Raw genomic sequence first — 17,538 nt, 5'->3', positions numbered from 1 at the left:
ATGAAAATCATTGGCTATCAGATTGGCTTTCCTTTGGCTTTGTAGGCTTATTATCAGCTTTTATCTTGTCCATAATTTGAGGGCATGGAACACTCAGATCCTCCTCCCCAAAGGCTGAGTTATCTTGAACCAGACGCTTCTCTGCTCCTGTCGGCTTCTTTTCACAAGTTAGTTTTAAAAGAAGGGAAAATAGAATTTTATCTCTCACTCAATCGTGTCTCCCAGTCCCAGCCACACACGGTATTCTGTATCTGTTGCAATGTCTGCTCATGAAAGCCTGCTGATCTATCTGAGAAAATGGCTAAAAATTATCGCCAGCAACCCAGAAATGAACAGAAGCTGTTCCATGTATGCATCTGCTGTTTATCTGGAAATGCTAGAAGAGAGAGGGAAAGCCAAAGCATTCCTAGCAGATTAGTACCATGGCTTCCATCAGTGTGATTCCCTCAGGGTCTGTTCTGAAGTTGGTTTGATCTTTATGCAGAGCTTTGCATACTCCAGAGTTTTATGAGGACTGCACAGAACATGGCTGATGAATGTCACAGAAACTCTTAACGCAGACCACTTTTTATCAATATCTCACCTCACAGCCTACATAAAATTGTCACGTCCCCTACCTCAGGGTACCTGTGTCGGCTTGAAAAGCAGTGAAGGCTGGCCCTCTAGGGCAAATGGGGCACTGACCCACCAACCTCAGTCTGCCTTCAGCCACCCTACCTGTCTGCCTTCTTACTTACTGTACAAATAGTCTAAGAGCAGTGGTTCTCAACCTGTGGGTCTCCAGATGTTGTTGGAGTACAAACTCCCATCATCCCTGAGCGCTGGCCTTGCTAGCTAGGGGTTATGGGAGTTGTAGTCCAACAACATCTGGGGACCCACAAGTTGAGAAAGGCTGGTCTAGAGGGTGGCCCCAGGGGCGGAGGAAGGGGGGTGCGGTGGGTGTGGGCCACCTCGGGTGTCACCACTGATGGGGGTGACAAAATGGTGGCTAGCACTCACCGTGGGGGCTGCAGCATGCCCGAGTCATGCGTTTCTCCTGGAAGAGACACGGTGGCTTGGGTGTGCACAGGCTCCGTGTGGCCCAAACGGTCCACCCACTGCCTCCTCTGCAGCTGTAGGGTGGCTGACTGGGAGGAGGCAGGAAGACTCCGGAGGCTCCATGGTGCACACTGCCCCTATGGGCAGACTGCCCCATCCTCACCCCACCACTCTGGGTGGATCGCCTCACCCTCACCCTGCCCCTATGCTTCCTCCGCCACTGGTTGACAGTGCCTGTCCCCTTATTTCTCATGAGTCTCAGCGTTGCCCCTCAGCCTGAAGGAAGACGGGGACAAAAATAAAATCAGTTGGCTCCGCCTCTCATTGGTTCTGGCTCCACCCACTGTTGACCTTCCTGCCTTCTGGCCCACCAATCCCAATAGCCACCAGCCAGCACTGCTGAAGAGGGTTCCGAGTCAGATGATGCACTAGTCTTCAACACTGCCTTGGTCTGAAAACATGGCTCCTCCAGTATCCTCAGAGTTCGACTTCACCTGCAATGTCTCTTGCTCCACCACTACACAGGAGCATGTAACTGCAGAACAGGCCCCAGGTATGTTAAGTGTCAGCCAGAAAAGAAAAACAGAAAAATAGGGGAGTGGTGGGGAGTGGAACGCCCTGCTTGGTGGTAATGACTGGTTGAAACAGAAGTATTCCTGTTAGGAAGAACATAGAAAACTAGCTCATGCAGAGCCAGACTCTCAGTCCATCTGCCTCAGCGTTATTTCTATTTTCTGGCTATCAATAGTTAACTAATTCTCAGTAGGAGAATTAATCCTCCTTCTTGGAGGAGCCAGGGATTGAACCTGGGACTTTCTGCAAGTTAAACATGTGCTCTACCACTGAGCTTTGGCCCTTCCCATTGTTAGAAGGATTGGTATGCTGCAACATTTTGTTGCAGTCTCTACTTGTCTCTATATCAGACTTAAATTGGTCAGTTTCCTCAGAGAATCAAGGGAACTATATTTCCACAAGGGGAGGGGGTGGTAGGAATCTCAAACAAGGAATTCACAGTATCTTGCCAAGCTATAATTATCAAAATCTATTGGGGGCACCAATGAAAGTTAAAGTGATATTAAACGGGCATGCACTGATAATGCACATCTCCATCCCCGTGTACGGCAGAGCCAGCCCATTGTATGCTGAATGGCTATGGTAATCTCTTCAACACAAATAGTGTACTCACAGTGAAGAAACCTTTTCTTCTCCTTCTGCTCCCTACATAAAACCGGGATCCTGTCACAGTCAAAGATGTGGGGAAAACAGCATCTGTAATCCTAAGGTGAATAAAAAGGAAAGCACATATGTATCCAGACAGTTAAGTCATCATCACTGGTAACAGCAGAGGTAAATAGACACCTTTCATCTGGGCTCTTGATGTGTGCATTCACACATCAAGGGTTGGGGAACTTGAAGTCCATGGGCCTTTTGTGGCCCCTCAAGCCTTTCTCTCTGGCCCCTGAGACTCTCCCCAGGCCAGAATCCTTCCCAGCCACACCTTCTAATGGCCCTACTTCACAATCTCCTTGAGTTCTTTTGCCTGGCTGGAATGTCCTTGAACTCTCTGCTGTTGCCCCTTGCTTCCCTGGATGAAGGATAGAGAGGTGTTTGTGTACAGAAACTAGCTTACTATAAAATGCATATTCATTGCTCCGCCCACTTTTACTCTAGGCTCCGCCCACCCCTGGAATGTGTCACACACACTCCCCAAATGTTGCCTAGAAGGGAATGCAGGCTGGAAAATGGCCCCTACCCTTGCAGTAAGGTTTACCATGAAGACACAGGAAGTTCCTGCTTCACCACCTACCCTAGTCTGAATAGGAGCAGCAAACCATGGCCCCCTAGCTTGGCATTATGTCCAAGTCAGGGGGTGTGGTTTGTTTCACTTCAAAGAAGCCATGATGGGACACAAAGATTTGTTCTTAGCTTATCAATCTTGGACAATACACGGTGTCTGGCTCAGACGGTTATGCTCCTCTGGGAGTCAGGGAGTAAACTTTTTACAGGCAACTCCCGATTCACACAGGGGTTTCATTCTAAGGCACCTCGCATTTAAGAGAAATTGCATATACAGTGGTACCTCGGGTTAAGTACTTAATTCATTCTGGAGGTCCGTTTTTAACCTGAAACGTTTCTTAACCTGAGGTACCACTTTAGCTAATGGGGCCTCCTGCTGCTGCCGCGCCACCGGAGCATGATTTCTGTTCTCATCCTGAAGCAAAGTTCTTAACCTGAAGCACTATTTCTGGGTTAGCAGAGTCTGTAACCTGAAGCATATGAAACCCGAGGTACCACTGTATTTGAAAGACCATTGGGAAAGCCTGCGTGTATGCAGAGTCATGCACCTTTTGAGTGCATGTAACTGGAGAGTCGCCTGTACTATATTTTTGTTTATAAAGTTGTGCAAAATAGGGTTGCAGTTTATCTGCTGTTTCTGCAATCCATTTGTGCCTTCAGTCCTATGACAGGCTAATTGCTCCCATGACATTGCATCTTGTTGACCTAGTTGGTTACCCCCCCCCCCCCATCTACAATCCCACTTTCATAGTCTGGAGGGCAGAATGGAGTACAGAGCACCATTAGACAGCGGGTAGGGACCCCAAATGCAGCCCTTTAGCCCCTGGGGTTCTCTGCAGGATGCTGGACTAGATGGGCCATTGGCCTGATCCAGCAGGCTTTTCTTACATTCTCACACACCCTCCCATAGGCCGCTCCCTCCAGTGATCATGTTTGTCTCTTGCTTTTCTGGAAGGTGGACCGAGGTGCATGTGTGCCTGGAGAAAACCAGAGGCAGATTTTGGCTAGGACCTGATGAGAAGAGCTCCCACGTTTTGCACAAAGCCTTCAGACTTCCCAGTTCTGGGCAGTGCAATTTTCCATGCAGCCCCAACCCAGGGATGGTGGTGGTGGCAAAATTACCCCTGAATTGTACGTGCTTCACGTACACATCTGTGGGGATGCTGCAGTCCACAGTGAGAGAGAAGGAGCCTTTAGTTACTGCCAGTACCAGTGTGTGCCACTGATTGTCTGCCAAAAATATGTCCCGGAAGGTGACCCGTGTCTGCCAGCCATTGGAAAGCTCTCTGCTCCAGAAGATGAAGTGAATTTTATTCCTCGAATATCGGAGTCCAAGCAGCAGAGTGTCACTGTTTTCCTCCAAAACCGTAAAGATGTACTCGTTTCTCTGAAAGGACAGTTAAAGGCTGTTAGTCAGAAAGCTTCCCCCTGCTCCTCCTATTTATCAACCTGACCTGTCAAAATATTTTGTGAAAAAGAAAAGAAAACCTTTAATCCTAAGCATCGGAGGAACAATAAGGTTCACAGAATAAATGTCCTCCAAAACTCATTTTTTGAAAACACAGTTAAGCTTGTCAGCCTGAAATACATTATTTTCTTCTACCAGCACTAATTTAATTTTTTAAGCACTCTGGCTCCAGCTTCACAATACATTTAAAGCAGTATCATACCACTTTTAACTGTCATGGCTTCCTTCCAAAGAATCCTGGGAAGTGCGGTTTGTCAAGAGTGCTGAGAGTTGTTAGGACGACCCTATTCACCTCAGAGAACTACAATTCCCAGTTCCCTGTGTACACCACCTTAAAACTCATCTAGGGGGTTCTCTGGCTAACTTCAGATTGAAACTGGTATGGCAGGGGACATCTCAAAACACAGTATAGTGGAACCTTGGTCCCCAAACGACTTAGTTGACAAACAAATTGGCTCCCGAATGCCACAAACCCGGAAGTAAGTGTTCCGGTTTGTGAACGTTTTTCGGAAGCCGAACATCCATTTCAGCTGTCGACATTGTTTCCGGGGCCAATCAGCCAATCAGAAGCCGTGCCTTGGTTTTTGAACGTTTTGGAAGTTGAACAGACTTCCAGAACGGATTGAGTTTGAGAACCAAGGTACCACTGTATTTCATAAGAAATGACAGGATAGAGGCAAACATTATGCGTATACCGATTCCCAAACCTGTGGTGGGAACACACTGGATGCAGAGTGAACAGGAAGTGTGTACACAGCCTAACTTCCAAATAAAGATAGAATCAAGCTCCAGTTTCATTTTGTTTCCTGTGCTATCACAATCCAGAAAAAAAGCAAACCCCAGGATGTTTTTCCAAGTTCTTTTTTTTAAGGATATAATTCATAAAGTACATCGTGACCAATTAAAGATTATCTCTTGTCACCTGTGACAGTTTTATTTCATCACCTACAGCATAAATTATGCATAGTGATTCTATCAGGCATCCGAGTACATTTACATCCAAGTAAATTTGCCACAGTTTATATGGAATGAGCTATTTAAATCACATGATATTGCAAAGTTTGCCAAATTGATTACAGTATTAATTAAGCTCAGGTTTAGCAGACTGAATTTACCAACCACGATTTTATTGGTGGATACATGATTCTGCTCTCGTGTAAAAAAAACAAAACAACCTACCACATGCTTACCTTGGACTGCATGGGGAAAGCTTTTAGGGTGACCACAATGGAGAATTCCTCTGGGAAGATGTCACAGTATATGAAAATCCGTGATGCTGGAAAACTGAGAAAGCGAGGGCGCATTGCAGAGAACTGGAAGCCACGTGCTCCTTGGATCTGGATCATCCGTATCCCACTCTTCACCCCATTCACAGGAACCACTTCGGAGAGAATATCCAAAGGACGCAGATCTAAACCAGAGACAGGACCAAAACACATTACTAAAACTGGGGAAACACAGCCAAGGGCTGCAAAGGCTGTTCCTGAAAGGCCAGGCACTTATGGCAGGAAACCGGCTTCCAGATTAATCAAAATAATGGGAAGAACTGATTAGCTGGCTGCATGCAGAAGATTTTTCTTTTAATCCCTCTGGTTTTTTTTAACGAAAAAAAGATAAGGACCATAGAACTGAAAGTGGACCATCAAGTCCTATGGTTGCCAGATATCCCTTATTCTAAGCAAGCACCTTTTATTTTTTGAAACGAAACACTTATTCCATCTCAGGGCAGTCCACAAGACATAAATGCAAGATGAAATCGCAAGTAAGTAGTTAAAACCAAAATAATGAAACAATAGCCCCACCCTCCCACAAACACATGTAAAAGGCGGTAAAATATAAATCAGCCAAAGATCTGGTTGAAGAGGAACATTTTCACCTGTCACCTAAATATATATACAGGGATACCTCTACTTACAAATGTGATCTGTTCTGGGGTGCCGTTCGCACCCTGAAAAGTCCGTAAGTAGAGTGCCACTTCTGCGCATGCGGCAAACCCGGAAGTAAACATTTCCAGGTTTGCCACGTTCGTAACCTGCAAAGCTGCAACATGAAGCAAACGTAACACGAGGTATGACTATATAATGAAGGTGACAGGTGAACCTCACTGGGGAGAGAATTTCACAAACTGAGAGCCACTGGAGAGGCACACAAAGAAGGGCCTTAGATGATGAACATAGCCAGGATGAATTTATATGGGGAGAAGCAGTCCTTGAGGCATTGCAGTCCTGAGCTGTTTAATAAAGACCAGACATCGTCTAACCTCCAAGTGAGTTTTGTGCAATCAAATCAGGATGAATGTTCTACAAACAGGTGATTTCAGCAGCCCAGAATCCGACAACTGCAGCATTACTAGATAGATATAAATATGAGGTTCCAGGGATTTGGCCTCAAGCCTAGCTGTCTTTGTTACGCAACAAACTCACTCAAATCTACATACGTCTCCACAAAAAGATAGGCAGTTTCCAAATAATTCAAATTATTCACAGAAGAAAGCAAGACACATGTGTGGCCCTAGGGAATCACATGGACTGAGGGAAAGAGGATAAGCCTCTATGACAGAAAACATCTGGTAAGCACAGACACCAGCCTTGCAGGACCAGCTGAGCCGCGTGAAGATTGTCTGCGGTGTTTCAAACACCAGCAACACCAAATTAGGTCCATTTAGCAGCAGGGAAAACACCCACCGTTTGATGTCTTCCCAAATATTGTGCTGGGGGGGGCAAATAGGAAGGGATTAAACCTTACCTGGAGGCTCCACATGCTTATGCAGCACCTATAGAATTTCTTTCCTTAAAAAGGAAAAAAAGAAACCTACATTTTAAATTAACTGCTATTCTTTGCCTAAGGAGCAAAAGGAAATGGTGGTCTTGAGCCACTGCAAGAATATTGCCTGATAATTGTATTGAAGTGATAGTCATTTTGCAATTCTGTCATTAATAGTTGGAAGTAAGGAAGGCTCCATACACAACATGCATTTAAAACACATGACTCCCCCCGCAAAATTATGGGAACTGCAGTTTACCCCTCACAGAGGTACCATTTCCAGCACCTGTTGTTAACCAACAACAGTTCCTTGAATTATTTTTTTGGGGGGGAGTCATGTGCTTTAAAAGTATGGTAAATGTAGACAGCCTTGAGTTGTGGTTCTAACCTTTCTCGTTTGGGATTAAGAGCCAATAAGTCCAGCTGGGCAGCCACAGCACACAGGCAGCCAGCTTTTCTCTTGATTTAGGTTGAATAAGCTACCTTGAAGAGTTGTGCAACTCAAAAACCTTGCATTCATCTATCCCAACTAAAGAATGGCAAAGTAAATTATCCTGTGCCTGCAACTGATTCACCAGAGTTGGTTGGATGCTGTCATTAATTTTGTTTTCATTTCCTGTATCAGTCAGCATGCCGTTAGTCACATCAAAGCTACTGGGCTTTTCCCTACCCCTCAAGTTTACCCCCTTGCAGATGTTTTATGAATGCAAGAATGGTGAGAGGCATACGTACATTTATACATATTAGTTTTGAGATCTGAAAGACCCTACACATTTTGATGTATCTTCAGATGGATGCATGGAGGTAAGGTCATATACAACAAACTTCTGCACCTCCATGCATGCATATATAACATCTAAAATAGGTTTGGCTTCTTATTTCCTTATTTTTCTCCCAAACCTAATGACTAGGGTTACAGGAGAGGGGCGAGTGAGTGCCCCTCCACACAGGTGCTATATTAGTGGCGGATTTATTCTGCTTTCATTTGTTGTGTGACATTTCCTCAATGCTACCACATGACTGTTGCCCAGGGAGGCTACAGAGCAACAAAACTAGGACAAAAATAAACAGGAAGCAGGAAGTGATGGGATATGCACTGATTGGAAATGAAGCAGTGCGACTGCCCCCAAACTTTTGCAGATGCAAACCATGTTGAAAGTGGGATTATGTTTGAGCACCTAATAGCATCATGAGCACAAAGGATCATGGATGTGAAAAAAGGGGTGTCTGCAGGAACCCTGTGTGCATGTGAGGGAGGGTGCGTGGCTGCATGCCAGGTGCCCACAACAGTTTTTCTAGTTTGTAAATGTGCCCATGGCATGGGCTTGGGGGGGCACATTTCTTGGGTGGGGCTGCTGCCCCCACTGCCCTCCCCAAACCAGCTTTGTGCTGTTTCATGAGGCAGGGATCATTCCAGCCTTGCAAAGAGGCTCAGGGCTGGTATCGCTTTGGCAAGGGCTAGGCTGGCATGCAGTGGGCTCCTTTTGTCCAGCTCTCCCGGCACATGTGTGCGCCCGCCCTGGACGCCATTAAAGCACACTCCACTGCTAGCCGATGGGAATCCAAAAATGTTGACACCCCCTGATGTAAATGAACTACCCATTTTAATAAATCAGATCCCTTCTCCTAGATCCCTAGGGGTGATGCTCCTCCTCAAGTAGACAAAGCTGCTCCGTGTTTCTTTTCTCAATGGGAAGACTGACTGTGGTAGGTTACCACAGGCACTTTGAGCAGCTCAGCTGTCTGTGGCTTGCAGACAGATTCCTCGGAGATGGTGGAGCACCTCGGTCTCAAACTGACGTAAAATGAAAGCCAAAGCAGTTATTTTCAGTTCACCTCCCACATTATACAGACGCTCTTAATGATTAAAGTGCAGCGAGGGATTATGCAGAATCTTATTAATGATTACAGAACAGCAGCTGCGGATACTTGAGAGAAGTGAGGCAAATTATGTTGCGAAGACTCTGACTAGATCCTTCTTTCACTTTTAACAGAGACTCGAGGAGGGCCACATCATCGGAGAGATCAAGGGAACGCCTGGGGCAGCCTTTTCAAAAGCTCTTAAGTTACACAGGAGCCTAAATCTCCCTTGGCTGGCAAAGAGATGGAGCTCCACTCTGGGCCTAAAGAGAAGAAAGCAGGGAGCAGGGAGGGAAAGCAGCCTGACTGCAGCGCTGCTTCTAAAATAACCAAACTGGCACAGCACTCTGGATGCACAAAGTCCTCACAAGCACAACAGCCTCCTTGAGATATTTATGCTGCATATGATTTAAACGTCAGTTTTTCATTTGTATAAGGTGTTTGAACTTGCAAGCGTATTGCCTTTCCTGCAAAATCTCCACAGCAAACATTCATAGTAACATGTTCACTTGAAGTTATACAACTGGGGTTGGGAGTGAGGAATATGCCCCTCATATCTTCTGTGTGAAAACACTCAAAAAAGCATCAGGTTGCATAATATACAAGCGTTCTAAAAACTACATGACATCTTAATATCGGCCACGTGCAACCATCAGTTCAGTGGGTTTGATCTGGCAGCTCTAAAAGATTGTGATGGAAGCACCTGCCAGGTGTACTGGGAGTGGTTCCTCATGTCTCTGAACCACACTGGAGAGAATCAGCCTTTGGTATTGTCAGTACATGCAATGCGTTCAACTTTGCCAGTTATCCATCAGTCTGGTTGTTCGTCGGATGGCAGATGTGTGCCAGGCCCTAAGAGATGGAGGCCATTCTCCATTCCTGTAGCAGGAATTCAGCACAGCTCTCAGACTTAAGGCTTGTTGGCCGAGTTCTCCTGTTGAACATGTTCCAGTTAATTATTTTAAACTGAAACTCAGAAGCCTATGTGGGTGAACTCTAGAAAGGGGTGTGGATCAGGGCCTCTGCATGCCCATCATGTCTCAATTTAAAAATTCCTGTCTCAAAACAAAGGCTGCATTTGAGGGCTTTCTAGATCAGCCTTCTTACTAAAGAGTTCCCCAAGTGCAGCACTTTTTTCCTGGGGACACTCAATGGTACGCTGTACTGACACCTTTTTTTCTAGAAGAAAAGCACTGCCCAAGCTCAAGGAATTTTAGCTGCAGAATGGAACTCCCCACACTCTCTTCTCCCTGCTCGCACCCCATAATTTGTTCTGGAGGGTTGGGGGCACCACTAGAACACATTTAGCGGTTGCACAGGGAACTTTCACTGTGAACTGAAAACTCCTCATGCTAGGGGAACTGTTTAGTCAAATACTGCCTTAGATGTTTCAGTCTACAGCTGAAATGCATATGCAATTGATACTAATTGTTACTTGTGCAACAGGGCTTTCCCCCATCCCCTCCCCCTTCACCCCCCAAAATTGGCTCAAGGGGGTTGAGAGAACTAAAAGAGCAGCACAGGGGGGACAAGGGGGTGTTTCATCGGGCAAGTTGCAATGCTTATGCAGATGGAACAACTGAAATAGTACAGTGTTGTATGTGCGCAACGTCCAACACTATTCCTACTTGGAGTAGACCCATTCAAGTTAATGGCCATGACTAACATAGGTTCATTTATTTCACCGGGTCAGAGTAGGACTTAGTTGACTACAACCCTGTATTTCCATTGCTTTTATACACTCTTATGCAAATTGTTGTCTTGCTTTATATATTTCTCTAGGGCCGAGTTCTTTGGGAATGTTCCCCCACTTGTCCATTCTTTCATCTCCTGCATGCTTCTGGATCCATCTTCACGCTGAAGATTTGATGCATTCATGTGGGCAAATGGAATTTGCTTTACAGCCCACGCTGCTCCTGCAAAATCTTGAAGCAAACATTTCACTCTGAGAACTGGCACAGCTCATGAGAGATGTGCTTTCCTGTGCCGCTGGCATTTCCCACGCTCCCAGTTGTGTGCTGTAGCACCAGACTGGTTAACAACTACTGTGTAAATAGATCCTAAGAAAAGAATCAAAGGTTGTGCAGTTAGATTGCACTGGAATTCCTTCACAAATTTAATAAATAATAATAAATAATATATGTACTAGTTGGTTGCCTTGAGCCACTGCTCAGTCAAGGTGTTGGTATACCTAATATGTGCAGTTTGTACTGAAATGTGCACCAGACCCACCATCAAAGGGTTACAATTATTTTTCCTTGGTAAAGACTAAGATTGAAACAGATTTAAAAACTCACACACGAAAGAAATCTTCGCCTAGCATGATATAGTTTCTGTGCCTTTCCCTCATTTTTCAAATAAAAAACTTAAGACTGAATATTGTTTCTTCTTCAGATACAATCCATTAATTTATCCATCTCCATGGTCCCTGTTATTTTAATGAGTTAATATTTAGCAGATGGTGCAGAAAGCCATTTCCACTGCCTGACAAATGCAACATTTTCTGCCACCGATAAATTCAATATAAGTAGTCTAAGAGGGGGCTGTTGTTGTCTTGTGTCTAGATTATGTAACAGAACCATAGAAGATCCTGATTTTATCACAATTCTAGATATTTGAAATACCCCATGCAACACACAAATCCTCCATCTGAAAGGATAACATATGGAAATTAATGTATTGCAGTACAGTATTACAATACCGAACATTAAGGCTCAGGATGCAGAGGGGATTTCCCTGCTTCAGCGCTCCGTAAAAATAAACGCAGACAAAAAAATCTCCTGAACCTGGCAAAAGAAATCTCATCCAGGGTTCAAAAGGTAAAATTTACCATGGAATGGGGATTCCCCCATTATTCCCCTTGACTACATTTTAAATAACTTCCAATAGTTGACATAAGGCAATATGGTTTTTTTAACAGTGGGAAAGGCACCAGCAATGTCACTTCCAGGAGAGTATAACTGTGCAATTGTTTCAGTAATTTAAAATAAAGAAAACCTAGGAAATGGGCTGAAATCAAACTTGCATTCCTAGAGATTGCTCAGCGGCCCCAGAAGAAGAACCCAACTATGTGGAGAGACATCAGGAGCAAGCCAGGTGTTTCTTCTGGGATCGGTGTGCTCCTCGCATGCACAAGATTTTTGAAGCATCCACAAAACATCGAAATCAAAACACTAGTCTGTATTCCCCTCCCCCAAATTTACCCTTGGTGAGGAAAACCAAAGCTGTTCTCAACGACCCATTTGCAACACCAACACCACCATATTAAATCCCTTTTTGAAAGCACCCGGAGAGGTACAATACACAAGCATAAAATTGTGTATTGCTGTGCTGTCCAGAAATCAGTTCATTATTCTAGATTACTAACTTCAGGAATCAAAGAATCTTGCTTATTTAAGACACATATGGAAGAATAGTTTAAGTAACATATACTCAGTTTACACCTCTCTCTCTCTCTCTCTCTCTCTCTCTCTCTCTCTCTCTCTTACACACACACACACACAGAGAGAGAGAGAGAGAGAGAGAGAGAGAGAGAGAGAGAGAGAGATTCGCTATGCTTGGTCAGTTGGGTGAGGAACCCTCCAGATGTTGTTAGACTAGGAGTAGGAACTCCAACAACATCTGGAGGGCCACATGTTTCCCACTGCTGATATGAATGGAAAAGAACCACAAGTGGAATAGAAATAATCACACATCACTCATCACTTAGTTTCAAAGACTAAAAGCACTTAGCAATATGTAGCTATAAAGAGCTTTGAAGAACTTATGCAGTCTGTTCGAACATTTTGCTCTCCTTTTTCCATGGAGGGGTAATTCAGAAATGTTCTGTACTCGGGAGGATTTTGTCCTTGAAATGACCCTGCTGAAATTGACGCTAGTCCTTTTTCTTACTGGAATTGAGTTTTTATTCTCAGGTTCAAAGCTAGACAGATTACTAATAACTGAAACTGCTTTGATTTTGTATTGGTGAGGGGAGAAAATATGTGCAGATATATTTTAAAAAGTGTATTCGATTGGTTCCTTGTTAGTTACGTATCTTACAAGCCAGTTCCAAACAAGGGACACCCTCAGATATGTGCAGGGAAATGCTGAACTCACCAAAATTCAAATGGTGTGCAAAAAAGAAAACATGTCAGAATAGATTTGGACTTGCAAATGGACATTTCCAGACTACCCTGTTGAGCTCGTTCACCGCAATGTGTCTTGGGACAATCCAGAAACCACATCGCTGCCTGTTACAATATTCCCGCTTGCCAAGAGAAGGCATCAAAAAAATGTTGACCAGGCATGCCTAGCTGTAATTACACTTACAGATAAGCCCATGGGCACATAAACTATCATGTTATATGAATATTTTAGATTTAATTCTTGTGATTCCAAGGGGAATTTAGCATTTTGTGTTTATACTTGCTTTTATTCTTTCTGTCAGGTTTATGATTTGCGTCATCCCTGCCATTAGTAAAGCGCTTAGAAGTTCTATTTGCAAACAAGCTGTGTATTAAATGCTGTTAACAACAAATCAAAATATAAATGGTTTAATTTCTATGCAAAATTAAAATTACATTGACAAATCCTGAAAACCCAGTGAGTGAACTATGGGGTAGATTCTCTCCGCCCACCCCAAAATAACTGTTTAGTAGAGGCAAACGAAGGCAATGCATATAACTAGTCATCAGCTCAAGATGGCAAACGCATTCATTTTCTATATTCGTGTAGACACTTGCAAAGAGAGAAACAATTTCTCTGGTGCTTTTAACAAGGATCAGTAGCTCCAGCACAGCATGAACATTTGAACCGAGTCTCAAAGCTAGAGCTGTGTTGTTAGATGTAGAACAAAATTCCTATGCAGAAGGAATGCATTTTAGAAATGAATGTAAACCTCAGATGAAGATAGTAATGTGCAATGGTTGCACACGTGGGGTTTATTTTGCTCTGTGCCCATACTTGGGAAGCACCGAAAACCACAGCTTGTTGGCACATGTCCCTTCCGTGGTCATTTGTGATGTGGGTTGCATGTCAATAGCTAGACAGATGTGTCCTCAATGCAGCAGTGTTGTAACATGTGGAGCAGCACCTACCACGCAAAATACGTTAATATGTGAGACTGAAATAGAAAAAGAAAGAAAAGTGGAAGGGATTTAAAAAATAATAATAACAGCACCAAATCTGCCCAGAAATGCCGAATAAGGTGAGCTTCAAACAGGTGCCAGGAGAGTTTATTAATGCGACTAAACATTTCAACAAGTGCCTTCATTAGGGGCAACAATTGTGCACGGGTTTTCTGTATTAAAAAGGTCCTTCTAAAAGTTATTTCAGCAGACCCAGCATATATGTCTGCACGGCTGTGATTCCAATAACTGTAGAGATCAAAGGGCTGAAACTGAAGCCAATTTGTAAAAAAAAAAAAAAAAAAGGTGTAAAAAAAAAAAAGCTTTGTCTAAAAAATAGCTCAACAACTTTTCCTTTAAAAAGGTCAACAACTTTCGGGGTGTTTTTACTTTTTGAAATATGGCAACCCTATCACAGTTAACAGCCCCAAGAATTTGCAACTTCCAAGAATGCATCTTTGAATACATGGCTAATTGGAAGAGGGGACTGGGGTATGTGTCAAAATCTTCTCCTTCCTGAATGCTGTGAAAGTTTCCATCAAATGATATTTTAGTAAATTTACTACGGCTACCATCCCAAACACATCAACCACAGGAGGACCTCTGATCAAACAAGCACAGGATCGGGCAGCATGGCACTTTTGCTTTAATCAACTGAGATTTCTCGAAGAACAAGTGCGAGGGGGGGGGGGAAGCATTGCTCTCAAAAGGCTCATCAACATAACTCACTTTCACTCACAACTAGATAACATGACAGAGCTGAAAGAAAACTAACTTCCAGGTTAACTAATACAGTAACACAGTTCTTGTCTCGCCAAGAGATGCTCCTCCACACAAGGGTTCTGCACAGCTGAAATGAAACCTGACCCAGAAAAGTCCAAAGCAGCCAGTTGTTGTTGTTTTATATAAAAAAATTCTACTTCAACCCTACATGATATCTTTGCTGTCCCTCCCATCTTTTTTATTCCCACACATCATGGTTTATTTTTTTGGGGGGGTGTGGTAAAGACTTGGGAGCCCATGTATTTGAGCTCTGCAATATAATCATGATTCCATATTTAGAAGGCAAGTTCATTTGAGGAGCTGAAGATCAGAGGATGAAGTGTAGCCAACCACCCCAGTACTGACACCCCAGCCCTTCTTACCTGTGCAATGCTCCCATGACTTTCCTCCTCTGGCCAGGGTCTGCTCAATCCCCCAGTGCAGAAGCACAGCCCAGACCATTAGCAGAGCAGACATCGGAGAACTTTGTCACTCCTGGTCATCATCTAATCTCCTCATATCCTAACCTCTGCTCTTGGGTCATTCAGAGACCTTACAGGAACATCTTGTTGGGGGGGCACCTACAAGGAGTGACCCAGCCCTCCAAGGTTCCTGCCCCTCCTAGAAGAAGGGGTTGTATCAGGCTGGTGACCACAGTCTGAATTCTCCCTCTCTCTGCTTCTCCTCATCAGGCTTTTCTTCCCAGTGCCACCTAAAATCACTTGTCCAGGCTTAGCCAGCTGCTATTATTAGGCTGCAAGGTAAGAGGCATTCTCCCCAAAGGGAAGCACAAACATAATCAGCAGAGGAAAGCCAGAAAGTGGCTTTCTGGTGTCTAGTTGCTGAAATGCCCCATCCTGAAGACGCAGGGAGAAAGAGACCTCCCACCAGCCACAAAATAAGCAACAGCAGGAGGCTGCCTTTGCAGACATTTAAATGGAAACTAGCCTGAAAAAGAGGAGGAGAAGTACTGCCTTGGGGAGCTTTTCATCTTTTGCCCAGCCCTCTTGAGGTTGGGTTTTAATGTTTAAGCAAAGGAATTTCCCTCTCCAGCAGAGCCAGTGTTCAGAGGGCATGGCAGATAAAGAGCAGGAGGAGGAGCTCAGCTTTTGTGTGCACCTGAAATCATCATCTCATCTACCGTGATGCTGCAAGCCTAGATTAAGATAGAGCCATGTGCGTGTGTTATGTGCCTTGTCTTCCCGGCTCTGTAATTATTCCCACCCACCAGAGTTTTGCAGGAAAAAAGGGATTCTGAAATAACTAGGCAGTGCTTCACACCACCAATATTACTGCAGTTGAAGGGAGTTAGCTGCCTGTCTAAATGCTGCCAAAACTCAATTTGGAATCTATGTGCAGAAAACAAAGGAAACTGATGCTGCTGGGTTTAAGCTGCATACAAACCAGGCATTAAAAACCACATGTAGAGCACATAGCTTTCTCCAAAGAGCCCTGGAAACTGTAGTATTAGGACATTTTGAATTGCAGCACTGTGAAAGGTACGCTCCAGCTCACATGATTATTTGGGATAAATCATGTGCTTTAAATGTAAATGTGTGATATGTACACACAGAGATATTCACTTTGAGGTTGGTGAAGCTGTGGATTTCCCTGAGATGAGGCGGCAGCTGTGAGATGGGTGGGGTGGGATAAGAAAAGTGCAAGAAAACATACAGCTTGAGAAGCTCATTAAAATTAAAACAGTAGAATTAGAGACAGAGCTGCAAGGTCTCTAGATAATAGCAAACATCCAATTACTGTGGCCACAAAAATGAGAATGCAGTTCTTTAACAATAGGGACTGTTTCCTTGGACAATAATAAATGAATGCCTAGGAAGAACATGGGCACCATTCTGTGCCAATTCATTTTGCACCATCGTGGTGAATTTGGATCCGTTCAAATACTTCTTCCAGGCTGTTCTTGACAGGGAACAGCCCTGATTAGCATCTTGAGTCTCGACAAAAAGGTCTATGACTAGATCCTTCCCTCTCCACCACCGCCCTGCATACATACTGTGCTGGAAACCAAGGGGATTCATCAATCTCCAGAGCATAACATTCCAATCAGACCCAGAATTGGAAGGCTTTGTGCCACAGACATCTGAGCTTCTACAAGACAATGGTCTGACCATGACAAGACTGACACAACTGCCTGTTCCAGGAAAGCAATATAGGAAGCTGCCTTGTACAAGTCAGAAGAACAATTGGTCCATCTAGCACAGTATTGTCACTGACTGGCTCTCCTTATAGTCAGGTGGGAGTCCTTCCCAATCTTAGCTGGAGATGCCAGGAATTGAACCAGGCACTTTTTGAATGCAAAGCATGTTGGGAATTCTGGCTGACAAGATCCAAGTTTGGGGCAAGTGAGAGAACCCTTGCAGAGATTTAATATGGTAAAACATACAGCATGGAAATATAGGCTGCAAAACCTTAAAATGTGCCCTTTTCAGTGAATTCCAAAATGTCTCTTTTAAGAGCTCCTTCCAGTTTCCCACTTCCCCTAGCACACAGATAGACCACAGTTATAAAATGGTTTACTTACAAAACCATTTAAAGGCCAGGTTCTTGTGCTTTCCCATACAGCGGTCAGAAAACGTTGCACAGGCAGTAAGATGTTGCTTGGATACAACTTGGTAAACATTCCTATACTATCAGTATAGGAAAACATTGGTTTCAAACTCCATTATTGTCTGAAAGAAAAAAAGAGGCTGGTTAAAGCCATGCGGCTGGAAGGAGCAGCTT

General features: G+C 44.1%; 1 protein-coding gene and 1 long non-coding RNA gene across 3 annotated transcripts in view; one reads left to right on the top strand and one right to left on the bottom strand.

Annotated features, from left to right (window-relative positions):
• Nucleotides 1-15,787, bottom strand: part of TSPEAR (thrombospondin type laminin G domain and EAR repeats) — a 36,307-nt gene extending 20,520 nt beyond the window's left edge. Inside the window, exons 1-5 of one of the 2 annotated variants that reach the window (XM_083741842.1) lie at nt 15,180-15,749; nt 7,049-7,092; nt 5,494-5,714; nt 3,984-4,222; nt 2,225-2,315 (exon numbers count right to left, since the gene is read on the bottom strand). In XM_083741842.1, the coding sequence (XP_083597968.1) occupies nt 2,225-2,315; nt 3,984-4,222; nt 5,494-5,649 (486 nt within the window). In that variant the 5' untranslated portion in view covers nt 5,650-5,714; nt 7,049-7,092; nt 15,180-15,749. Of the gene's footprint in view, nt 1-2,224; nt 2,316-3,983; nt 4,223-5,493; nt 5,715-7,048; nt 7,093-15,179 lie in introns of both variants that reach the window. The other variant, XM_083741841.1, reaches the window with a different exon arrangement.
• Nucleotides 937-9,329, top strand: LOC310846037. The gene is made up of 2 exons (XR_014565106.1): nt 937-1,591; nt 9,061-9,329. It is a non-coding gene; the product is annotated as an uncharacterized lncRNA (long non-coding RNA).
• Nucleotides 15,788-17,538: the final 1,751 nt, after the last annotated feature.

This window comes from Podarcis gaigeae, assembly GCF_964106915.1.
Source record: "Podarcis gaigeae genome assembly, chromosome: 5".
NCBI lineage: Eukaryota > Metazoa > Chordata > Lepidosauria > Squamata > Lacertidae > Podarcis > Podarcis gaigeae.
Note: the sequence above shows the minus strand (reverse complement) of the source record. Positions and strands in the feature narration are given on the sequence as shown.